Source organism: Paramormyrops kingsleyae, chromosome 3 (genome assembly GCF_048594095.1).
Source record: "Paramormyrops kingsleyae isolate MSU_618 chromosome 3, PKINGS_0.4, whole genome shotgun sequence".
NCBI lineage: Eukaryota > Metazoa > Chordata > Actinopteri > Osteoglossiformes > Mormyridae > Paramormyrops > Paramormyrops kingsleyae.
The window spans coordinates 1628904-1655713 of NC_132799.1; the positions used below are offsets into that span (position 1 = coordinate 1628904).

Genomic DNA, 26810 nt, shown 5'->3' on the forward strand with positions numbered 1-26810 from the left:
TCCCCACGACCTTGACTCTCAGCTACGTCATCACAGACTAAATTAACTGTATATTCTTAACATTAACAAGCATCATTAATATTAATATTATTTGCCTCTGTTCAGTTGGTGTTTCATTGTGATGTCGCTGTCTAACCCACCACGAGACTTTTGAAAAGTCCATATTGCCCTATAAATCTAATTAAAATAGAATCCCACATCTTTCCAGAAGTCACTTTCCCCGGTGGCCTCTGCTGATGTGAAATCGACGCAGGACTCTGTGTCCGAGGTAAGGGTTTGTGTTCGAGGCAGGGGTGTGTGTTCGAGGTAAGGGTTTGTGTTCGAGGCAGGGGTGTGTGTTCGAGGTAAGAGTCTGTGTTCGAGGCAGGGGTGTGTGTTCGAGGTAAGGGTCTGTGTTCGAGGCAGGGGTCTGTGTTCGAGGTAAGGGTCTGTGTTCGAGGTAAGGGTCTGTGTTCGAGGTAGAGGTCTGTGTTCGAGGTAAGGGTCTGTGTTCGAGGTAGAGGTCTGTGTTCGAGGTAAGAGCCTGTGTTTGAGGCAGGGGTCTGTGTTCAAGGCAGGGGTCTGTGTTCGAGGCAGGGGGCTGTGTTCGAGGTAAGGGTCTGTGTTCGAGGCAGGGGTCTGTGTTCGAGGTAAGGGTCTGTGTTCGAGGCAGGGGTCTGTGTTCGAGGTAAGGGTCTGTGTTCGAGGCAGGGGTCTGTGTTCGAGGTAAGGGTCTGTGTTCAAGGCAGGGGTCTGTGTTCGAGTAAGAGTCTGTGTTCAAGGCAGGGGTCTGTGTTCATGGTAGAGGTCTGTGTTCGAGGTAAGAGCCTGTGTTCGAGGCAGGGGTCTGTGTTCGAGACAGGGGACTGTGTTCGAGACAAGGCTTTTGCGTTTTTACTTTCAAAGTCACTGGGTCACATGTGGGAACGGACAGAAAGAAACTCCCGAGAGTCGGGGGAAGGCAAGAAATCCACATGAGGATATGAGTGCCGCAGGGTGCCTGGCATGATCCTGCCTACAGGGGGCAGTAATGAGTTTGTTACATAAGTCCCCTGATAAGAAGGCATGCCTTGCTTCACAGAAGAGATCACATGACTGATGTCAAAAGCCTTATGGGAACATGAGAGCCACTCCCAGCATGAAGGTGTGTGCAAGGACCTCAAAACATCAGGTGAAGTCTGCTGCGAAGCACCTCCTACAGGTGGGATTGAGGTGGTGCAGGGTTTTCAGCACAAGCCCTCACTGAGAGGCCAGATGAAGAGGGAATGGTTACCCAGTGAAACATGACGCCCTGTATTTCTGATGGAGAATCAACCAAAGTCAAGTAGAAGATGGATAAAAGAGAGAAAGGGAATCAGGAAAGAGGGATGAAGACTGTGCTGTAAGGGCTGTATTTATGGGGGATGGAGTAGAGATCTCGCAGTATCAGCAGGTACATCAGGACCAAGCTCTGAACAAGCATTTTCCAAGACGAGCTTACAGTTACACTGATCATTGTTATTCTAATATTAATTATAAAAAATGCATAAAGTGCGTTCATTATGAACTCATTCAGGTGAAACCTGGAGAACCAGACAGGAGACAGAATATTCCAGAGAGATGGTGTCTCTATGGTCACCGTTGGCTTGACAACATCAGCTTGCCAGTACCTGATATTAATAATGTTTTTTTGACAGGACGCCTCACCGACTGATTTCATTACTCTCTGAGTGAATATTAAACTGGAGCACTTTTACATTTTACTCTGAGGCATTTACATGTCAATGTTCTGCGCATTAATCAGTGCCAGAACCAGCTGAAAACAGATTATTACAGCTTGAATTGACTGTTAAATTTAAATAAAAAGCATTGTATTAGTGAATATTTTACAATATAGCAGTAATTGCTTTTAAATGCTTCTTAGCAGGGAGCATAGTTATGTTCTGCAAATTAACATTACCTACACTCCGGCGCCCCCTATGACTGCCTAGAGTAGTGCAGTGTGAGGATCCGCTTATCCGCTTAATGATTCGTCATCATTAGATGTGCTTCAGATGACGGTGTGAGCACAAACAAACGCTCATTCATCACAGGCTGGGCCTCCCTTTACCCAGCGTGCAACAGTGGTTTAAGGGTAACTCCTGTAAACGTGGTACATCATCATTAACGGGGGTGTCAGGAATCATACAGGATGGAATATGACTCAGCGGTGGGGGGGGGGGGCACTAGCAGATACAGATCTGTGGGGGTCAAAAACACACAGCGCATACATGCTTGCACAGCACTGCCCATTAGGACGTCCATCACACTGTAAGGCGCAGCTGAGTGGAGTTGCCCTTCTATCAAAGTCACATGTCTTTTCCTCAGGACTCTGTTCAGTTGTACATACACACAACAAACATGCCCGTGATGGACAGAGACACTGCACGTAATGTTCAGAAGCTTCAGAAGGAGAATCGAGAAACGCAGCGCAATGGCAACCCCCAGAAACACATGCCTTCATGGTCTGTGGGCATCTCCTCATCCAAAAGGTCCAAAGTTATGAAGAAGTGGAGGAGGAAAAGTCAGAAGATAAATGGGGATGGTGAATGACATCGATTCCACCTGCACTATGGATCTATTTTAGACCGTCTTTGGAACAGCGTGTGTCGGCACTGAAAGGTTTTTGTTAATAAAATGAACTAATCTGTCGGCGAAACAGAAAATGTAAAATGAAGCGTCTCCATCCCTATGCTAATTCCATTAAGGTCTGAATTCTCAGGCCATTGAATCAGTGTGAATGGGGTGACCTCCCGTAGCCGACCACGGGGCAGCGGAGCCCCAGAGCCCCAGAGCCCAAGCGGTGTGTCCCGTCGCGTGAATGGGGGGGGGGTGTAATCGATTTCCGTGGCAATGGCTCCTCACATTGTGCAGAGATCATTTACATGACAGTAACAGAGAAGTACAGCAGCAGGAAGCCCTGCCTGGGATTATATGATAGGCACTGCTAGATGGAAGCACAAATTTAAACATTTTTAACATGCTTAACCGAACAATACGCTTTGGGAAATAAATGTATAATATGTTTAATAATAATAATAATAATAATACCAATAATAATAAATGTATCCTCTTGTGGTAACAGGAATTCTGGGAGAGCAGTAAAATGTATGTCACATGACTAATATTTCCTATAATACCCTGCTCTTACCGCCCCCCCCGCTCTGCCTAAGTACCTGAGATGCGGGTGGCTTCTCTCAGGGTCTCTGTTTCGCCGGCCAGGGATGGCAGGCTCGTCTGTACGGAGTTCCACAAAGCCTGTGGGGCCAAGGTCACCGTCTGGTCACCAGCCACGATGGGGATGCAGGTGACGTTATTCATGCCGCCCAGGCAGTGGTGATCAGGTGGGCATGTGTGTGGCAGGCAGTCATTGTAATTATATTCACAGTGCCTCCCCTGTGAGAGAAAGGCAGAGAAAAGGGGACGAGAGGGTCTGCTTAGTACTGACTAACCAGCTGCCTCACTGCCAAAAAAGGCAGATGAATGGTCACATGATCACCATCAAAGGGGATTTAAACCAAACTAAGCCTGTAGCAGCAGAAACAGAGAAATGCTTGCTTGCAAAATACGTAAAAAAAAACTTCTGCTTTTAATATGGAATGTCTGGACAACATGAAACAAGCGTTAACATTGATGCAGGATAGATTAAGGCGGCAGATCCAGCACGATCGTTTTCCGATTTGTTTGTTTAGTACCGCAAAATAAAATACTGCAACAAGCGGCGGTAAATCAGACGGCATCACCGGAGGGGGCCGTGTAAACAGCACCGGCTCGCGAAGGCATCATATTTCAGACAAAGCCAGCATCTCCAGAGTCACCTAAATAACAGTATAAATTAGCTTTATGTGCAGCGGCGGGGGAGCGGGGTGGTGGGGGGCAATTACGACGAGACTCCCAGCTGGGTGTACAAGCAGGCAGAGGAGAAACTGAAATACTCTCACTCCTGTCAGTCTGAGAGAGAGCGAGCTTGTGAGAGAGGAATGATGGGTAATTAGCCAGTAAGAAGAACGGCTCTGCTACTACTAGGGAAAAAGAAGGGGAAGAGGAGGGTGTGAAGAAGAGCACTCACCACAAACCCAGGCCGACACAAACAGCTGTAGCCATGTCCTGGAAGGTTCTGGATGCACAGTCCCTGCTCACAGGGCTCCAGCAGACATTCATTCATGTCAGTGTCGCAGCGTAGGCCCGTCCAACCTGGCAGGATCGAGAGGCAGTAGAGTGCCTGCTTAAGTGGACTTCCAGGATGGAGACACAGGTGACACACAGGGAATCACACACAGGATCACAGGTAAGACACAGGATCACAGGGAATCACACACAGGATCACAGGGAATCACACACAGGATCACAGGTGACACACAGGATCACAGGGAATCACACAAAGGATCACAGGGAATCACACACAGGATCACAGGGAATCACACACAGGATCACAGGTGACACACAGTCACACAGGGAATCACACACAGGATCACAGGTGACATACAGTCACACAGGGAATCACACACAGTCACACAGGGTATCACACACAGGATCACAGGTGACACACAGTCACACAGGGAATCACACACAGGATCACACACGGGATCACACAGGGAATCACACACAAGATCACAGGTGACACACAGTCACACAGGGAATCACACACAGGATCACAGGTGACACACAGTCACACAGGTGACACACAGTCACACATGGAATCACACATGGGATCACACAGGGAATCACACACGGGATCACGCAGGGAATCACACACAGGATCACACACGGGATCACACACGGGATCACACACGGGATCACACAGGGAATCACACACGGGATCACACACGGTATCACACAGGGAATCACACACGGGATCACACAGGGAATCACACACGGGATCACGCAGGGAATCACACACAGGATCACACACGGGATCACACAGGGAATCACACACGGGATCACACACGGTATCACACAGGGAATCACACACGGGATCACACATGGTATCACACACGGTATCACACAGGGAATCACACACGGGATCACAGGTGACACACAGTCACACAGGGAATCACACACGGAATCACACATGGATTCATGGCGGGAATCACTCAGAAAATCTTACAAAGAAATACATACCAGCTGCCCCTATTGAGACAGTGTGACACATGGAATCACACACAGGATCACATATGGAATCACGCAAGAAATCACACACAGGATCATACATGGAATCACGCAGGGAATCACACAAGGAATCTTACATGGAAATACACACCAGCTGCCAGGAGGGAGATGCCGGGATACACAGAATCACACAAGCAAATACACAAGGAACCACATGGGAAATACACAAGGAACCACATGGGAAATACACAAGGAACCACATGGGAAATACACAAGGAACCACATGGAAAATACACAAGGAACCACATGAGAAATAAAAAAAGGAAATACACAGCAGCTGCCAGGATGGAGATGGTGGGACACACCAAATCACATATGGAATCACAGGAAAATAGACACAGACTCACACAGGGAATCAAACATGGGAATACAAACTAGCTGCCGGGACCCAGAGAGAACCTAAGACACATGGAATCACACACCGCACACACACAGAGCCAGAAAGAGAATGAAACAGGGAGAGACTCCAACACACACAAACACAGCTACCGACACACATGTACACGCAGTCGCCCATGACCACAGAAGTGCAGACACACGGAGAAGTGCAGAAGCATGCAAACAGGAATGATGAGGCGGAAACAAAGAGATGGACAGCTTATGCGGCAATGAAGGCAAGTGTGGTCTTATGACTGGTCTTTGTCTAGCCTAGACTGGGAAAATAAACTGATTCCAAATGCTTAGGACCAGGCTGGAGCGCAGGCACACGCTGGGGGCTGGATATGACAGGGCAGAAGACTGCAGACGGCTCTTTATGAAATGTGAACAGACCTTATCCAGAGTCCAGCCTTGATAATTTCTACCTAAAGGATTAACTGTGCTCTCATGAAGGTAGAAATGTAAAGGGCGTTTGATTTCTTTGTGAATAGTCAATACCTATTTCGAGATCGAGGGCAAGGTCATGTGACCTGTCTAGACGGAAGAAAGCCCTGCCTTCCCCCAACTATGAAAGTCTTGAGTTGGAGGCTGTGTCTTTACAGATCCCGTTTCTTACATTTTACATTTATTTACAAACATATAAACAGTGACATTAACATCATCGCTTAACCTCCAAGAGTGAATCACTCAGCTGTGGTGAAAATTCCATTACCTTCCAGTAACAGAATGTGCTGTCCTTGTTCTTCATTTAAATGCTGGGTCACCGTCCACAGCAAGTCACAAACTAATGCATATTTGCCTGTAGACGCCTCTGTCTCTTTCTGGAATCCCGTCCTTCACTGGACGCTCATGGATTAGTGATGGGCAGGGCTTGCAGAGCTACTGGTAGGGATGGGCTCATCAATACCTGGCTGGCAGTGGCAGCAGTAACTGCTCACAAGGTCCTGACACACAGCGCCATTGAAACAGGGATCCGAGTCACACTCGTTCACCTCCACCTCACAGGAGGTGCCGGTGAAGCCTGCAGGACAGCTGTATGGAGAGGAGGAGGGAGGACAAACAGGGAAAAGGGGAGAGGAGTAGAGAGGAGAGAGGGAAAGAGGGAGGGAGGAGAGAGGAAAAGAGGAAAGGAGAGACAGAGGGAGGAGGAGAGAAGAGTAGAGAGAGGGAAAGAGGAAGAGGGAGGGAGGGAGGTTGGATAGGGAGAGGAGAAGAGGAGGAGAAACAGAAAGGAGGAGAGAGGAAAAAAAAGGGCAGAAGGTGAGGAGGAGAGAGAGACAAGTCTTGCTTCAACTCGGAAGGAGTCAGCAGAATGCTGCCCCCCTGTCCCTGAGTGCCACCGGAATATTCTGTGACGCACATGGGAACATGATGCCACCATGGCAGCATGCAGGAAGACAAGCCCAGATACAAACTAATGAGGAGAAAGCTGCTTAGCTACCTTTGGCCTGGCTGATATCACCGAGGCGGCATGGCGCCTGACATCGACAAGAGCGGAGCGCACTGATGCTGGATGTAGTCCTGAAAGAGTGCAGTGACTCCCCCATGTGAGTAAGGCTGTCACTGTATAGTGAGGGGAGGGGGGTCACACTGTGCCAGCATACTCATCCTCTATGACGCCTCAAAACACACCCCCACCCTCTAAAATGTCACAGAAGCCCATAAAAACATATTTACACAGGGACACAATCACCAAATAGTTATACGGTACAACATTATACATTTATAATATACATCCTAGTACACATGATATTTATGTGCTTAAAATGATGGTGAAATATGAGTACTTGAGCGGGTAGTGTGCTTAGTCTGGCCTTACTGATCACGCTAATATCTGTGTTCATGGGAAAATTCTCCACACAGTGACGACTTGACACCCCGAGACCAAGAAGGCCAGGTGACTTTGGCCAGCAGCTTTGGCGCCATCACCGTGGCAGATTGTTAGCGTCGTGGAGGAACTGTGACGCTCCGGCAGCAGTATCAGCCATCATAGCCTCCTCCCTGTGGGCGGGGCTGTAGTTCCCGAAATGTCTGACAGCTACAGCCTCTGGAAAAGCCCCAAACAAACACGAAACTGACCCACTGGGTGACGTACAACAAGCACGGTTTGGAATGAGGAGCCATCCTCATTACCCATAATGCCGCACTCTATTAGACAATAATGGACTTCACATGACTATCTGAAATGCCATCATTACGCTATGAAATATACCGTAGCTGCTGCCTGCGCTGTATTATGGGAGCAACCTGCATTGGCACCTACAATTATGCTGCTTTTCAGCCCATGAAAGACAACGGCAATAAACATGATGGATAAGAATAAAAGGGGGTCCTTTGCCCCACTTCCTCTGATTCTGCGTGTTTTATTGCATGGCACAAACCCGTAGTGTGAACATGGCGTGGTTGGATCACATGCACATTACCGGCTCATAATTCATGCCCATCGCATCCTAATCACATTAGGTTCGATTTCCTGATGTTTGCATATGTAAATAGATCAGTGCCCGTACTTCCAGAACATTATTAATCATATCTTTCAAATGCTAATCCCGAGGCACTGATGATCGGTTTCTTTATGGTGTCATTTTTCTGTGTTTTAAACTTCATCAGCCAATGAAAACTTCTGCTCAGCTTTCTCTAATTGAGGCCGTGAAGACCACAAACTGACCTGCAGGTGAACCTGGATCCGGGTCCATCCAAACACAAGCCTCCATTGCGGCAGAGTGGGAAAATCAGAGATTCCCGACACATATCCACATCCACCTCGCAGTTCATCCCAGTGTATCCGTCCTGGCAAACACAAGCGTACTCGGCGATCAAGTCGATGCAGGAGGCGGCGTTGAGGCAGGGATTGGATTTGCATTCCTGAGGATTTGGAAAACAAACATTCACAAAACGAGGGTGATCGAGGGTGAGGTACCATGAGCATGGGCGCTGTAATGCACGGGGCCCCCTGGTGGACAACTTCAACTAGAACAGGCGCCTCTGTCAACTCAAACAGTAAAATGAACACTTACTAACAGGAAACGCTCAAGGAAATTACAGGTGGAACTATATCTGAGGGAACACTTTTAAAAACACTATTTGTTACATTAACATCTTTACACTGCATTTATCTTCTGACAGAAAGAACAGCTGTATCCATGGAACTAGAATGAACGCTTCTGGGTATAAATGTTTCATTTTGCATCCACCGACGTGGAGCTCCCCTGAGTGGCGAAAGGTTCTGGGTGAACCTGAAACAGCCTGACACACTTTAAATTACACTTTGGACAGGCGATGACAAGGATGGAGCATCATGAAGACATTACCCCGACACGGTGCGTGTGTGTGTGCTGCGTGTGTACAGATGGGTCAGGGAGACTGGGCCGGTGTGCTGTCATGCACGCCTCAGACGGAGACTCCTAACGACTGAGACAGTCTTGTTCCAAAAGTACCACCAAAAACCTGTCAATGCACTCAGCATTCCTGTCTGACAGAGCGCTTGATTTTTTATTCATCTTTTGATATTTTTGTACTTTCATGGTAAAAAGGGTAAAATCCTTACTTTTGTCTATGAGGAGAAGAAAGATGTTTTTTTATTTTATTGAACAATATGAAGTGAACTCAGTCTCCAGAGTAAATAATCAGTAACAGTACATTGTACATAACGATTCAGGGAAGAAATCGTTAAATTGCCCTGTGTGCACGTTATATCAGAGCATTAATATCTCTGCTGGAGGCTAGGGGCTTCGTATTGATCAGTGTGGGCAGGGAGGTAACCTTCATTAAGGAACTCTCCGCGGTCAAGTGATTGTGGCCACACCGTTCCGGTGCAAACACAAAGGCGACATTCCATTAGGTTCCGGGCAGTCCGGTTCCCAAAGAAACCTTGAGCCGACTGCGGGAGAAATAACAGGAGGAATGGAGAGAAGCCGACTAATCGAATTACCGCGGATCTATAACAAACAGCAGCCGCGGTCTGGGCTCTGCTCCTCTACACAGGCTGTGACTCCTGAAGCATGCAGCAATTTTCCGGCCTGTATGCTTTTCAAAGGAATAATTCACTGGGCCCCGCCACACCTGCCCCCCCCCCAGATCGACAGAAAGAACGGCTTACGTTGATGGCCGTGTCACACCTGTCCCCGGTCCACCCCGGCTCACAGCAACACCGGCACTCAGATCCCGTGTCTATGCAGCTGAAACGGGATTTGAAGAGGCTTCCGTTAAAATCTCAGCATCTCGATCCAAAGGCACCACACCCCACACTACGCCAATTTGTTCACCGCACAGCCTAGGAACTACATAAAAGCACATCAGAGATGGATTAGTCTCCTTTCCAGGAGTCCTACAACATGCTAATGAGGGTGCTGCTTGTCACCGTGAACGGTGCTGCTCCGGTGGCACATCTTGGTGATTGTCCCGCCCCTGGCTGAAACCGCTCACCTCCCGTGGACGCATCCGGCAGCGTCGGCCCTACAGGTCGCCCCCGGGACACCCTCAGGGCACCCGCAGCGGTAGTCGGGGGGGCCAGCCTCGCCCCCGGTGCTGTTCCGGCAGGGCTGGGAGAGACACCCGTCCATCATCTCACACCGCAGCCCTGTGGGGGGGCAGCCGCTTTTTGTTAATCTGGCACCCAAAGGTCCTGGCCCCTGCTCCGTCACCGTGTGTGTGTCTGTGTGTGTGGGCATGCATATATTATATTGTGGAGACATTTGGTCCCCACAATGTGATACAACATGTTATTTTGACCTCGTAGGGACCATTTTTCCAGTGCAATTGCAATCAAAAAACTAAAAATGTCACGTATTTTGTTATGTTACTTATGGTTCAGGTGAGGGCTGGGTGGGGGTTAAGGTTCATTGTTGGGGTCAGAAATGGGCAAAGATACATCAAAATGTATTTTGATACAAAATACCCCATTTGTAAGTGTATCAAAATAAACAACCAAATACAGCCACCAAGCAAGGTATCAAAATGAACTTCCTTACTTTTGTATTGCAAAATTACAAAAAATCCATTTCACATACTTCTGTTCTGCATCAGCCTGTTCTCTGTTCGCCGACCCAATCCTGCTCTCCATGACACACAAGTAGGTGAGAGCGAGCTTGGCAGTGACGGGCAGCCACCTGAAGCTGGGGGCTAAGGGCCCCGCGCCCCCCCCCACAGGCACAGAGGCTCAGCCTGCCAGGTCACAGGCGACCCACACAGCTAATATTCTGAGGTCTCAAATATATCACACCACCTCATGAAAGCACTCAGATAAAGTCAATCAAATATAGTAATAATAAACTCAGAAAGATTTGTGTTTTTGTAATGTAATTGACAAACATCAACATTTAAACACTTAAACATTTAAAACAATTAAAGTGTTTCACTCAGCAACATCTTAAAATCTTTAAAAATGAATAGGCCTGAATGGTCCCCACAAAGATCTGTGAATGGAATGAAAAAAACTAAAAGTACAAAAAGTCTCATATTTTGTTTGGTTACTTGTGGGTAAGTTTAGGGCTGGGTAGGGGTTAAGGTCGACATGTTGGGATTAGAGTTTTCCCCATATAAATGAATGGAGAGTCCCCACAAAGATATAATCACAAACCTGTTTGTGTATGTGTGTGTATGTTTGTGTGTGTGTATGTTTGTGTGTGTATATGTTTGTGTGTGTGTGTGTATGTTTGTGTGTGTGTGTGTATGTTTGTGTGTATATGTTCGTGTGTGTGTGTGTATGTATGTGTGTGTGTATACACTCACCTAAAGGATTATTAGGAACACCTGTTCAATTTCTCATTAATGCAATTATCTAATCAACCACTCACATGGCAGTTGCTTCAATGCATTTAGGGGTGTGGTCCTGGTCAAGACAATCTCCTGAACTCCAAACTGAATGTCAGAATGGGAAAGAAAGGTGATTTAAGCAATTTTGAGCGTGGCATGGTTGTTGGTGCCAGACGGGCCGGTCTGAGTATTTCACAATCTGCTCAGTTACTGGGATTTTCACGCACAACCATTTCTAGGGTTTACAAAGAATGGTGTGCAAAGGGAAAAACATCCAGTATGCGGCAGTCCTGTGGGCGAAAATGCCTTGTTGATGCTAGCTAGGTCAGAGGAGAATTGGCCGACTGATTCAAGCTGATAGAAGAGCAACTTTGACTGAAATAACCACTCGTTACAACCGAGGTATGCAGCAAAGCATTTGTGAAGCCAGAACACGCACAACCTTGAGGCGGATGGGCTACAACAGCAGAAGACCCCACCGGGTACCACTCATCTCCACTACAAATAGGAAAAAGAGGCTACAATTTGCACGAGCTCATCAAAATTGGACAGTTGAAGACTGGAAAAATGTTGCCTGGTCTGATGAGTCTCGATTTCTCTTGAGACATTCAAATGGTAGAGTCAGAATTTGGCGTAAACAGAATGAGAACATGGATCCATCATGCCTTGTTACCACTGTGCAGGCTGGTGGTGGTGGTGGTGTAATGGTGTGGGAGATGTTTTCTTGGCACACTTTAGGCCCCTTAGTGCCAATTGGGCATCGTTTAAATGCCACGGCCTACCTGAGCATTGTTTCTGACCATGTCCATCCCTTTATGACCACCATGTACCCATCCTCTGATGGCTACTTCCAGCAGGATAATGCACCATGTCACAAAGCTCGAATCATTTCAAATTGGTTTCTTGAACATGACAATGAGTTCACTGTACTAAAATGGCCCCCACAGTCACCAGATCTCAACCCAATAGAGCATCTTTGGGATGTGGTGGAACGGGAGCTTCGTGCCCTGGATGTGCATCCCACAAATCTCCATCAACTGTAAGATGCTATCCTATCAATATGGGCCAACATTTCTAAAGAATGCTTTCAGCACCTTGTTGAATCAATGCCACGTAGAATTAAAGCAGTTCTGAAGGCGAAAAGGGGTCAAACACCGTATTAGTATGGTGTTCCTAATAATCCTTTAGGTGAGTGTATATTTGTGTGTATATGTTTGTGTGTGTATGTTTGTGTGTATGTTTGTGTGTGTGTGTGTGTGTGTGTGTGTGTATGTGTGTATGTATGGTGTAACAGCGGTTTGTCTGCCCGTACAGGAGCCCAACTTTAACCCGCCAGTTAAAATAAAACATTCACTGCACTGACCCTGCCTGCCCCCAAAACACATCTGGGCTGCTCATTTCACAGACAAAGGTTGCCACGGGCAGCTGATGGTAATAATTTGCTCTCAAATTTAAAAATGCGATGTGTCCCCGCCGTCCAATTAGACGGTAAGACCGATGCGTAGGTTAAGCGGAGAGCGGCGATTTCGGAGGCACGCTAGTGATATCGTATTTAGGGGGCATTTTAATGATCCCAAAGCAGAGGCCGGCAGCTTCAGCATTTCGCAAAGGCGCCTTCATAAGGACAGAAATCATGCATGAGGGAAAGTGCCCGTCTCCGGTCCAATAAATGAAATCTAACTACTGGCAATGTGTTTGGAAGAGCGCTGTTCACTGGCGATATTTTTGGAAGAGCGCTGTTCACTGGAGATGTTCTTTGGAAGAGCGCTGTTCACTGGCGATGTTTTTGGAAGAGCGCTGTTCACTGGCAATGTTTTTTGGAAGAGTGCTGTTCACTGGCGATGTTTTTTGGAAGAGCGCTGTTCACTGGCGATGTTTTTGGAAGAGCGCTGTTCACTGGAGATGTTCTTTGGAAGAGCGCTGTTCACTGGCGATGTTCTTTGGAAGAGCACTGTTCACTGGCGATGTTTTTGGAAGAGCGCTGTTCACTGGAGATGTTCTTTGGAAGAGCGCTGTTCACTGGCGATGTTTTTGGAAGAGCGCTGTTCACTGGCAATGTTTTTTGGAAGAGCGCTGTTCACTGCCGATGTTTTTGGAAGAGCGCTGTTCACTGGCAATGTTTTTTGGAAGAGCGCTGTTCACTGGCAATGTTTTTTGGAAGAGTGCTGTTCACTGGCGATGTTTTTTGGAAGAGCGCTGTTCACTGCCGATGTTTTTTGGAAGAGCGCTGTTCACTGGCGATGTGTTTGGAAGAGCGCTGTTCACTGGCAATGTTTTTTGGAAGAGTGCTGTTCACTGGCGATGTTTTTTGGAAGAGCGCTGTTCACTGCCGATGTTTTTTGGAAGAGCGCTGTTCACTGGCGATGTTTTTGGAAGAGCGCTGTTCACTGGCGATGTTTTTTGGAAGAGTGCTGTTCACTGGTGATGTTTTTTGGAAGAGCGCTGTTCCTCCTGAGTAACTCTGCAACATAGCTCAACAACTCAACTAACTCTCATAAAAAGTGCCTCCGAGTCACTGTTTATCCAGAGTCTGTTATTAGAAGGACAGAGAACATTAAAAACCCAACATGAGAAAAAGACAGCGACTTTAAAGCTGTGTAATCAGAGCGTTCAGGAGAAGCAGGTTCATTTGAAGGTGTTCTGAGCCATCACCCACACAGACGTAACAAACAAAAAGCAGAAAAACATCACTGTGCTTTTCCGCATAGACTCCGTGACGTACCTGACCTTATTAATCACTTTCATTTGCAAGCTGAGGCACAGATGCTTACTCATCCATACAGCCGGGTGGGTCACCATGACGACCACAGCCGAATCTCTGAGGGATTTGGCTCAGCAACCTCTAGATCACAGGCCGGGTACCAGCCCAGCGTACACCCTAGCAAAGTTTCGGGTCTTACAGTCATGAGTTTGGAGGATTTGAGTGAAATTCTCATGTCACAGTTTGGGGGGGATGCAGACCACAAAGGCAGCAGGGAATATAAGTGGAATATTAACAACGGGGGGGTCACCTGCTGTTCAGTGACCTAATGGCTTGGAGTGAGATTCTGGCTGGGATGGAAAGGGATCATAGGTATCGACAATCAGCCAGTGATTCTGGAGAAGGCAGGAGAGAGCCAGCAGGCCAGAAGGTGTGCCACAGACACAGTGAAGACCACCAGGTTCACTTTTCTCTGCTTATGCCAGTTTAAACCAGATTAGAGCAGGTAAAGGGTTTCTAATGAACGATTACCATGAAAATCCATTACAATCAAGCAGTTTACAAGGATGTCAAGTAATGCTCTGAGTGATGTCACCATCGGGCCCCTAACCCCGACTGCTCCAGGAACCGTCTGACCTTGCCATCCCAAAAAATGAGCTTTGCTTTGGATACAAGTGGCTCCTAAATTAATAAAATGGAAATATATACATGCTAACATCCATTTTTGTAGAGAGCTGAAGACATTCATGTGTGTCGCTGTATGATTCAGCGGGTCACTGCAGTCCCCTGGGGATGTTGCTAACAGCTGCTTTGGATCAACCTGCGCTGGAGTCGGCAGGTTGGAGTCGCCTGCCCCCCCCCCCCCGCCCGTCTCAGCCCGATACTGCCCGCGGTACAGAGCCCCCCCCCCCGCCGGTCTCAGTCCGATACTGCCCGCGGTACAGAGCCCCCCCCCGCCGGTCTCAGCCCGATACTGCCCGCGGTACAAAGCGGCCCCCCCCGCCTGTCTCAGCCCGATACTGCCCGCGGTACAGAGCCCCCCCACCCTGATTCTGCCCCTTTTGTTCCGCCCCCCCACCAGCTACGAGCCTCTGCCTGCCCACCTCCTGTATTTCACAACAAAATTAGTGTAATTCAGCCGCAGTAATTGAGTTGCCTAATTTTTTTGGCCTGGGTTTGTGTAGGAGGCTGGGATGGGGGTGTGTCTGTGAGGGGGGGTGGGGGGGGGGGGGGGCTTCTCAGATGGATGTGGTGACGACTTTGAGTTTCACCACATAATACATTATAATTACAGCCCTTCTGACAGATTCTGCCTCTCTCTCTCTCTCTCTCTCTCTCTCTCTCTCTCTCTCACACACACACACACTCATTTCTATGGGGAAAACTCTAATCCCAAAATGACAACCTTAACCCCTACCCAGCCTTAACCTTAACCACAAGTAACCAAACAAAATACAAGACTTTTGGCATTTTTTTGGTTGCAGTCACAGATTTTTATCAAATCGAGGTTACCCATGTCCCCACAAGGTAAAAAGTTACAGGTTTTTATCATATTGTGGGGAACCGGTCCCTACAATCTAGCAATTACAAAAGCACATGTAGACTCACACACACTCACTCACTTGCAGTTTTAATAAGCGAGGGTCAGGTTTGATGTCACCAGATCCAATCTAATCACAAACTCCCCCTGGCTGATATTACAGTCTCTCTGTGTTACTCTGTGGAGGGGCTCCAATGTAACAAAAGAATTAGTCAACTTTATAAAGCTTCTGAATGTCTCAATAAAGACGATCTGAGCCTGCAGAGACCCCGGTCACTGGCCATAAATTACACATGTGGGAGGACAAACAAATCACTCCTCTGTTTATAGATTTACTTACAGAAGCACTGAAGGTCACTCAGTGCTATAAATACTTCGATCTGACACCCAAATGTCAATACTGGCAGCGTATATGAGTATGAGCTATTCTTGATTAATTTAAGGAGAATTAGCTGGGACAAAGAGCAGTAACTTCTTAATGACTGACCGTGATTGCGGTTCCTCTATGAAGTCTCTCTGAACTGAACAGGGCGTTTCTGTTTAAAGGGGCAGCGGCTAATATTTCATCATTAAAGCATCTCCACCGCTGACCGTGGCTGCACTCTGTCACCTGGGCCACACTGGCCCCACAGAGCTGCCCTGATTGATCCGTTTCTGCTTCAGTGGTCTGGTACAAGCAGCACAGTGCCGGCCGGTGCCAGATTAGGAGCATCAATCTAATTAGGGACAGAAATTAACAGCAAGACAAACCAACTCCACCATGCTGCTTTAAAGGCAGGCCTGTTCCCCCAACACAAGGCAGGCCTGTTCCCCAACACAAGGCAGGCCTGTTCCCCAACACAGGGCTAGGATAAGAGACACTCTGGGGAGACATTTTGGGAGATATTGTAGTCATATTACAGAAAGACACCTTAAATTCGGTGATAATATGGTATCTTTGGTAAAGCAGTAAATTTTGTTTCAAGATCCAGAATTCAGATGTCTATAGTTAGCCCTCAATCAGCACTGAGTTATTATTTTACTGAATATGAGTGTCTGTGGCACAGGGGCCGCCAAAGACTTTGGGCCCCATGAACTAACATCGCACCGGGCCCCCAACCCCCTGAGGGCCCCTTGGAATCACCCTAACCTCCCCCCTCCACCCCCCAGTATGGCACCCCTGGATCGGCATCATGGACAACATCATGAAGAGTTTCTTACCCTTCTACTTGAAGCATCTTCACGCGGTTCTCTACATCCTTAAGATAGCCGCCATCTCGATTTCCAAAACAACTCCCCGGCTGCCCTCCGCCACGGCACCGGTATGGCGGTGGTTCTGTAGGCCTTCTCATCCGGCACCCTCAGCCCGTGCCCTTTACATGCAGCTCGCCGGAATGGGACCTGAATGCTGGTTTGAGATGAGCTACATCTCAGAGCTGAACACGCCCATGTGGGGATCAGACGCCGTGAGGTAAACGCCACAGGCTGTATGCCTGGTAAAGTCTGACTCTCTGCGTGTCGCTTTCAGCCTTATAATCATGAACATCCACCAGCTGATTCAAACTTCCCCGTCCACCTACGGCTACATCCGGGACTTAAACACTTATTACCACTATTTATTCACAATAATACTGTTTACTATTTATTTATTACTAACAAAACAAACTGCAGAACCAGCACGTCCAGTGCATCTATATGCTCAGACCTAAATCTAAATGACAGACTGTTTGTTTTCTTACAGGCGATGAAATATTATAATCTGCTTTTGTGATTTCCTCCCCGAGGTGATAAATAATGCATTTTACAAAATAAAAAGACCAAAGGCGGAAAGAATATTTAAAAAGCAGTTGTGTTTAATCCCACGGTTAGCCGTCTTAAAGGATCTCAGACAAACTGATCAAAGGAAGTGAAAGAAATTAAATGATAATCTTCCACTTCTATCCCATTTACTCCTCGCCACAGGAACCTTAAAGAAGTCAAGCTTTAAGGTAATTCCGAGGGACAGGCTTGTTCAAACACTGCGTAGTGATGTCAGAATGTCGAGACCAGTGTATGATCCAGTGTTAAATATGCTGGGAACCATTTTCATGCAGAATTTTCTGAAGGATCATGTGGCATGTGGATAAATTATAGTTATAAATATTCAGAATTTCTCAGACAGGCTACTAGCTCTCTGAATCAGCCCTTTTCTGAAAAAAATGAAAACTCTGGAATTATGCATAAACATCATAAAAGTATAACAGAGAGAACAAGCAGAGAAGATGATGGTCGTCGCTGAAATAACGGCTAGCTAGGAGTGCAGGTGCCCAGATGGGCGTGAATGAGAGCCTGAACACAGCGCTGAAAGAGGGCTTGAAAGTGGGATTGAACACCGGCCTGAACATGGGTTTGAACACAGGCCAGAACGAGAGACTGAACAAAGCCCTGAACACCAGACTGAATTTGGGTCTAAACATGGGCCTGAGCACCAGGACTGAATGTGGCCCCCCATGAGGGAGGAGGCAAAAGTGGGGGGAGAAATTAAGTAAGCAGGTAAAAAGGTAAAATTGTTATGCATCCCAAACCGCACCCCCAGCACCAGGAAGAAGCTGCTACGCCTGTCGCATTAATCTCTGCCCCGTTTCAGCTGATCTCTGGAGGAGTCACAATGCTGCATGCCTCCTTACAGAAAATGTTCTGTGGCAGCTCTTGGGGATGGAAGCCGCGGTGAAATATATCCTGAGGGCTGGGCCCCCCAGGGACGGCCCCGGATCGTCAGACCTGAGAGAGTAATGACTCGGACTAAGGCAGGAGCAGAGCGAGGAAAAAAACAGGAAAGATGAGAATCAGAAATGTGTGGCGCTTAGGTTCTGTGGCGCGGTAAGACCTCGGAGAATCCAGCTCTTCCCTGCCTGGGAACAGGAGAGATCGATTATGCGCTAAAACAGGGAAAATTACATTAATCTCTGTTTCACGTGACAGCAAAGAGATCAGGTGACCTAATGGTGAGACTCGATCGCCATCTGAGGGCTTAAAAACAAACACATAGACCAGTTGATGGTAAAGTGAAGCATTAGTGGTCGTGAAAGGTGAGATCAGCAATGCCAAAGTAACTTTTGCATGCGCCACCACAGATGACCTGAGGCGGGGGGGATTTAGATTAAGGCCCACGTCTCTCACTCGATTCTGATCTGTCACCTGCGCTGGATGGGGGGGGGGAGCCGCCGGCTGTGTCCATACAGACCCCCCCTGCAGACAGGGTGAGGTGTCACACTCCTTCACTTCCCGATCGCAGACAGGCCCAAAGACGCCGAGGCGCAGGCACACCAGGAGCTGCCAGTCAGAGCCGGATATTAAAGAGTGGGGGGGAGAGCAGAAAGCAAGATACCCGCCCCCCCCCCCCCCTTTAATCTCTATGAGCAAACATCAGCCACAAGCAGATTGCCTGGCTGTCCTGTAAAACACGCAGTTTACAGGAGATGCTCCACAGCCTAATTCTCCATGTTCTGCCCACAAGTCCATAATGGGGGGGGGGAGGGGGGGGGGCAGAAAAAATGCTCTAAAAAAATCCATTTAGGAGTGAAATGGGCCTGGAGGTCCATTAGCCCACTTAAATGAGGTGGGGGGGGGGCATGACCACAGGATATAGGGGCAAATTGCCATCCCTCATCTGGCTGGGGGGCTCCTGCATCTCAGGTTAAAGGGGCTTCACCACACTCACCTCGGGTCGCATCTTCACCGCGTCTGATGTGAAGAGGCTAATCCTGCACTCAGACTCCAAGCTTCACCTCTATGTATGTGTCTGTGTATTTGTAGCTCAAATGGGTGCAAGACTGCAGACGTGAAAACTAAGACACCCATGAACTCGTATTCATGCAAATGGCAAAGAAAGCTTCATTCCCTTTATGGGAGCTGCTGTTTCCAGACTCCTAAAGACAGGTGTATTAATACAGAGACCGGGTCTGGAAGGTAAGGAGAGTAATGTTGTAAAATCAGAGGCCTGAGTCGCTTTGTGGCGTAAATGTGTGTCTGAGAGTGGCGGCTGAGGGTGTCCCACCCTGTCTGTGCAGGTAGCCCTCTTCAGGCACGGCTGGGAGATGCACTGCTCGGTGTCAATTTCACAGTGACTTCCCACAAATCCTGAAAGATAGATGAGCTGGTTATGGATCAGCGAGTCCCAGTACATTCAGAAACATCACGATCAATGATGCCAAAGGCCCCAGAGAATGGCCCTGTAATGGAACCCCCCCCCCCCTGTAAACACACCCCTTCAATAGATGCACGCTGTAGCTTCCCGCTTCACTGTCACGCCGAATGGCGGAATAAAGAGATGGGAATTCTGGCCCGTTCATCACTCACTGCTGGAGGACCCCTGTGTCCAACCCCCCCTCACCAGGGTGCCTTAGAATATGCCAGAAAATGGGCCATCAGCAACAAACATTTTGTCAAACTTTCAGTTTGGCTCAAATGTAAATGTGATCAGGCAATCAGCCGGTCAGCCACATCACGCTGGTTTAATTAAATGTGATCAGCCGGTCAGCCACACTTTCAGGTCAGGCTGGTGTAAATGTGATCAGGCAATCAGCCGATCAGCCACACTTTCAGGTCAGGCTGGTGTAAATGTGATCAGGCAATCAGCCGGTCAGCCACATCACACTTGTTTAATTAAATGTGATCAGCCGGTCAGCCACACTTTCAGGTCAGGCTGGTGTAAATTTGATCAGGCAATCAGCCGATCAGCCACACTTTCAGGTCAGGCTGGTGTAAATGTGATCAGGCAATCAGCCGGTCAGCCACACTTTCAGGTCAGGCTGGTGTAAATTTGATCAGGCAATCAGCCGATCAGCCACACTTTCAGGTCACGCTGGTTTAATTAAATGTGATCAGCCAATCAGCCGGTCAGTCACACTTTCAGGTCACGCTGGTTTAATTAAATGTGATCAGCCGATCAGCCATACTTTCAGGTCAGGCTGGTGTAAATGTGATCAGTGCGCAGCCATTGAGTGTTTCTCAATATGCATACTTGACCGTACTTGTGTTCTTGTGTACCCATTACATCATCTTCCATTGCTGAAGACCAGTTCCAATACTCAAGAACACAAGTACACAGGATGGTAAAAATCCCCCATGTTGTTCCTGCCCTGCCCCAAATATCAAGGATACATCAGTTGTATCCCTGCTAAACAAGAACAATCCTATGATCCACTGACCCCAAGTTCGGTCTTGTAAGTTAGCTGGACCAGTCTTGCCAAGACCACAAGTACGATCTTTGCGTTCTTGGTACTGAGAAACACCCCTTGGCTTTTGACCCACACAAAGTGGTGTTGAGGACTCTGATTGATGATGTCATATAAACTGAAATATATCCTTTGATGATCTCATATCATGCTTTAAAAATTAATCGTCATGAACTGCTAGATTTATTATTAGAAAACGTCTGGCAGTAGGATATGCATTGGTGTTGAGCTGAATAATCAACATTACACTGTGCTGGGAAGTGAAATTTTTTTAATAAAATCACATTATGCCTGGGGTGGGGGGGGACGCTAAAAGGTGCAGGAGACAGGATCCACGCCATGCCAGGGACAGCGAAGGAGAGACTGCCCCATGAGACAAACCACCCGACCCCCCCGGGGGAATCTGACGGCAGAGCAGCCCAGGGACAGTGGGACGCCAGGGTGTGGCTCCCCCCAGTGGACACTGTGTTTCAGAGCCTCCCTTACTCACTGCATCCCTCGTGGTAATGTGTATCGCTCCCCAGGCTGTTACTTCACTGTTTATTAGTGACTTTGGTAAGCGTGCAACACACGTGCGCAAACACAGCAGGGAGGCGGTATAAATTCAATTAGCCAAGTGTGACACATCAGGCGAACTGCAAACTGCAAACTGCAAACTGGTGTAAAACGCAGCCGGTCTCAGATTCAGCCCAATCTTTTACAAACATTTTTTTTTCATTTTTAATGAGCTACTTACTAGATTTACCATTTGTGTAATTTTCGTTCTTTCACCTGCCTGCCTTCAGTCTTCGGGGCCCTGCATTAATACTTTAATCACCAGCTAATGGTCAGGCAGCCTGGGGGGCACCAGCTCCCAAAAAACACTCTGCATGGGGGACGAGAGAGAGAGAGAGAGAGAGAACTCCAGGAGGAAAGAGTGAGCTGCTGGAGGAGAGACAGCTGCAGGGGAAGAGAGCTGCAGGAGGAGACAGAGCTGCAGGGGGAGAGAGAGAGCTGCAGGGGAGAGAGAGACAGCTGCAGGAGGAGAGAGAGAGCTGCAGGGGGAGAGAGAGAGCTGCAGGCTGAGAGAGAGCTGCAGGGGGAGAGAGAGCTGCAGGGAGAGAGAGACAGCTGCAGGAGGAGAGAGAGAGCTGCAGGGGGAGAGAGAGCTGCAGGCTGAGAGAGAGCTGAAGGAGGAGAGAGAGAGCTGCAGGGGGAGAGAGAGAGCTGCAGGCTGAGAGAGAGCTGCAGGAGGAGAGAGAGAGCTGCAGGGGGAGAGAGAGCTGCAGGGGGAGAGAGACAGCTGCAGGAGGAGAGAGAGAGCTGCAGGGGGAGAGAGAGCTGCAGGGGGAGAGAGAGCTGCAGGAGGAGAGAGAGAGCTGCAGGAGGAGAGAGAGAGCTGCAGGGGGAGAGAGAGAGCTGCAGGGGAGAGAGAGACAGCTGCAGGAGGAGAGAGAGAGCTGCAGGGGGAGAGAGAGAGCTGCAGGCTGAGAGAGAGCTGCAGGGGGAGAGAGAGCTGCAGGGAGAGAGAGACAGCTGCAGGAGGAGAGAGAGAGCTGCAGGGGGAGAGAGAGCTGCAGGCTGAGAGAGAGCTGAAGGAGGAGAGAGAGAGCTGCAGGGGGAGAGAGAGAGCTGCAGGCTGAGAGAGAGCTGCAGGAGGAGAGAGAGAGCTGCAGGGGGAGAGAGAGCTGCAGGGGGAGAGAGACAGCTGCAGGAGGAGAGAGAGAGCTGCAGGGGGAGAGAGAGCTGCAGGGGGAGAGAGAGCTGCAGGAGGAGAGAGAGAGCTGCAGGAGGAGAGAGAGAGCTGCAGGGGGAGAGAGAGAGAGCTGCAGGAGGAGAGAGAGAGCTGCAGGGGGAGAGAGAGAGCTGCAGGGGGAGAGAGAGCTGCAGGAGGAGAGAGAGAGCTGCAGGGGGAGAGAGAGAGCTGCAGGGGGAGAGAGACAGCTGCAGGAGGAGAGAGAGAGCTGCAGGGGGAGAGAGAGCTGCAGGGAGAGTTTGCAGGAATTTTTTCCTGAATTATGTGAGGCACCTGCTGCAGAAAGTATTTTTTCCTAAACGGCAGTAAACAGGATTAAAAAAAAAAAAGAACTGAGAGCTTTTGTTGCTCCCTCAGGTGAGAGAGAAGCTAATCAGAAGGAACCTGTCTAGGCCAGTGACTCAAGCAGGCATGGCAGGACGGCAGAAGTGATTTCAGGACAAGCTAAATAAAAATGGCTTCCCAGTGAGACAGAAATGGGATGAGGAAGGGGGCTCTGGCTGAAGCTGTTACTGCATGCATTAGCGGGAAAGGCCATGCTAAAGCTTCAGCTTCGCTAGCCCTTCCAGAAATAAATGGACGTGCACAGAACAGGGATATGGAGGATCAGGCTGCAGATGCAGCTCAGGTCACATGACAGTCGCAGGGGGTGGGGCGGCCGACATAAATGTATCCCCATGGGTCCCCCCCGCCCTCTCTGCGACTGCGAGCGAGTCTGACTGAGCATCCACACCATTACTGCAGAGCACTTCACACCGTCGCCGGGGTGTCATCTGACATGGCTATGGGCTACTATGCTAACTGGTAACCGTGGTTACCCAGAGTGACAGCTGGGAAACTTCCTTCCTGAAGGACAGGGGGTGTGGCCATCATAGCAACAAGTCAAAATATAAAATGTAAAAGTATAAATTTAAACTAGGCTCTCTACCAAAAGAGTTACATGACCCACTGGCATAGGAAGTGGACAACCCCGTCACCGTATAAATGCGGCAGCTGTGAGCTAATCACGTGCTCACTGTCCAGCTTCTCTCAGCAGTCACCAGGAAAACCATGACAACAGCAGCTCTGCAGCTAATTAAAGACACTCATTTAGGTAACATCACAGTGGTTTCACCCATTATGGGGCCTTTAATGTCCCATGTTCATTCTCCCAAATAAAAAAGGAGGAAAAAAAAATCAGCCAGCCCACTTGACTGTGAAATATAGTGAAAGAAAAGGCCAAGAGCATTTGCAGTCACATGATGCAGAAAACTTGTCATGAGAGCGTGTCATTGGGTGGCAGACCAGTCACATGAGAGGGACACGCTAACAGGATCCTCTCAGCTAACAGGAACGTTCCACATTGCACACTGATGGCTCAATCTCACACGGTCCTGATCATCTGTGCTTCTAAAACAACCCAGAGTGTCCAGGTGTTTTTAAATGTCAAAATTTCCCTACACTGATTTAGCTGCACATTAATTAAGATGGGATCTTGCGTTAAAGAAATATGCTCAAAAATAATGAAGGACGGGAACGTTAAGAATGACTGCCAAACACACCCCCCCTCCCCCCGGTGCGGCTGGATATCATGAGGAGAAAAGCGTCACATAAAGGAAGGACGAGCACCTTAATGTGCATAAGGGGAGATCTGCGAGAGTGTGTGTGGAAGAATCTGAAAGATTCTCCCCGAGGCAGGGCTGACTGCATGCCACAGGACAGGTAAAACGGGACAGAACACAGCCTCCCAAGCTTTTAAATTCTCCGCTTTGTTACGGAGACCCCAGCACAGTGAGCTGCTGTGGGGTTTTGATTCATGACCGCACGGCTGGTCTGTCTGCAGTCTCTGCTGAGGCATGGTCATTTCTGCGGTTTAATATTCAATATGCCGATTGATGACATGTACGATTCACCGTCCCATACATAAAAAAGACCAATGTAATGTGTCCGGGGCCGTTGCTACGAGGTATTAAAATTATAGCAGCAGGACTGATTGTTTTGTGGGAAAGCTTCCAGCCATTAATCACTCCTCAGGAGCGCCTCCTGTAGACTACCTCCTCATCCTCAGTCTGTGTGGCGGAGCAGCGTATTCCTCTATAGCGGACACATTAAACATCCTGGTTTAAGGGTTTGCTTTGAGTGGTTTTGGTGGTAACACTTCCAGTAACAGACCCTCTATGGATCTTTTAGTAGTTACTGTGTACTGTGGGACCGCTAAAATACACAGTCAGGTGAAACCTTGAACAATGAACAAGGTGAATGGGTCTTGTACTTATAAACAATCAAAGTAAACAAGCCTAGTACTTGTAAACAAACAATGCTAACAGGCCTTGAATTTGTAAACAAGGTAAACAAGCCTTGATATAAACAAACAAGGTAAACAGGCCTTCTATGTGTGAACAAACAAGGTAAACAAACCTGCTATGTGTAAACAAGGTAAATAGGCCTTGTTATAAACATACAAAGTAAAAAGGCCATCTACTTGTAACCATCAAGGTAAATAGGCCTTGTATTTGTAAACAAACAAGGTAAACAAGCCTTGTTGTAAACAAACAAGGTAAACATGGTGTCTACTTGTAAACAAAGAAGGTAAATAAGTAAATGTATATGTAAACAAGGAAAACAAGCCATATTATAAACAAAGTAAACAGGTCTTGTACTTGTAAACAAACAAGCTAAACAGGCTTTGTACTGTTTACTGGGGGATATTCCACAAAGTAGGGGGCTATTCCACGAATCAAGATTAAGGTAAAGTCTCGCTTATTTTGATAAGTCTGTCTTATTTAAGTGAGAGTTCCGTTCCATCAACGTGTCTTAAATGAATCCCCGCTGAGTTACCATGGTAATTTACACCTGCGAACAAGTCTGCTCCGGACCAGGGGCCTGTACTACGAAACGGGTTTTACTGACTTATCGCGGTAACTTGTCGAATTTAAGGTAGTCTGGGCAAAATGTAAGTGAACGAAGTCCATTTAAACTGTGGTACCTTAAATCCATCAAGTTACCCCGATAAGCCAGTAACCCCGATTCGTAGTACAGGCCACAGGTTAACTGTCTCACTTAGTTGAGCGTTATCTCAAAGAACGTCTGACGTGTGGGAACAGATTCCCAAAAGATCGTTCCCTCGGACGAAATTCCGCGATCATACTACTCATGTAATCATGTTATCTGTTGAATTATGTGTCCTCATCTGACAAAATATTTGACATTATCTGATTGAATTATTTTGTTAATCTATAAGGTGTACCAAAATGACATGATTTTGTTTGAGTTAGCGGGAGAATGAGTCTTGTATATAAGGTATATAAAAAATGGAACCTTGTAGTCAGTGCTGTGAGTAAAAGCAGGACGAGAAAGCAGAGAATAAAAACCATCTTTTCTGAAGTAAAGCTCTGCATGATACTTCCAAAATATGGAGAACAGAGCTGAGATTGCTACATAATCAATATAATAAAGCCTATAAAATCACGTCTTAGCATTCCAATTAATTCCAAAATAATTACAGAAAAATCCCGTTATAGTGGACTCGCTTATAACAGAATATCGTCTATAACAGACAAGGTCCGCTGGTCCCGGCCGTGCGCCTTTATAAGAACATGCAGAAAAAGCATCGGATATAGCGGACTCACATATAACGGAATTTCGCTTATAATGGACAAACAATTTGGTCCCCAGGGCTGCTTTTAGCTGTAGTTTTGTTCGGCTATAACGGACATGCAGCTCTGCCTACAAGGCGCGCGGCGTGCCGGTGATATCCAGCGCAGATACGTACGTAGTCGGGATTATTAATAGTCACGCATCTGCTCAGGTAAAGTTGGATTACTACATGTAAAATACCACAAGTGTGTCTGCTGAGGTGTGGCCTGAGTAAATGGTGTCCTGTATTTGTGTTCTGGCCATACAGCAACTCTGGATATAACGGACTTTTGATATAACGGACTGTTTTGCCAGGTCCCTTGAAGTCCGTTATAACGGTATTTTACTGTAAAATAAAAGCGTACGCATATTACAAAGGTGAAACATGAAATGCAATGACTGTAATTGGAAAAAAAAATCCGTTAAAGTGATATGAACAGGAAGATATTTTTATATTTTGTTTAGTCACTGTCTACTTTGAAAGTTTATTACTAAAATATCAAAGACAACATACGGTTATTTGTGCAGAACATTTCACACGGATGTGATTTAAAGTATTTTACGGAGATTAAATAAAATTATACAGTAATAATAACAAGTGAAATTAACCCAGAAGGTTCCCCGTTAGCTACAGGGATCGAACCAGCAACTTTTGCATTATAAGGCGACAGCATAAACCACTGTACCACCGTGCCACTGTACCACTGTACTAAGCACTTGTAACAT

The 26810-nt window shown here is 47.6% G+C and overlaps 1 protein-coding gene across 1 annotated transcript in view; it reads right to left on the bottom strand.

The window, feature by feature from the left end:
• eys (eyes shut homolog) overlaps positions 1-26810 on the bottom strand; it is a 150671-nt gene that overhangs the window by 79040 nt on the left and 44821 nt on the right. Inside the window, exons 9-14 of the mRNA XM_023844746.2 lie at positions 9970-10123; positions 9644-9722; positions 8213-8409; positions 6452-6576; positions 4067-4191; positions 3174-3393 (exon numbers count right to left, since the gene is read on the bottom strand). Coding sequence (XP_023700514.2) covers positions 3174-3393; positions 4067-4191; positions 6452-6576; positions 8213-8409; positions 9644-9722; positions 9970-10123 — 900 coding nt within the window. The remainder of the gene's footprint in view (positions 1-3173; positions 3394-4066; positions 4192-6451; positions 6577-8212; positions 8410-9643; positions 9723-9969; positions 10124-26810) is intronic.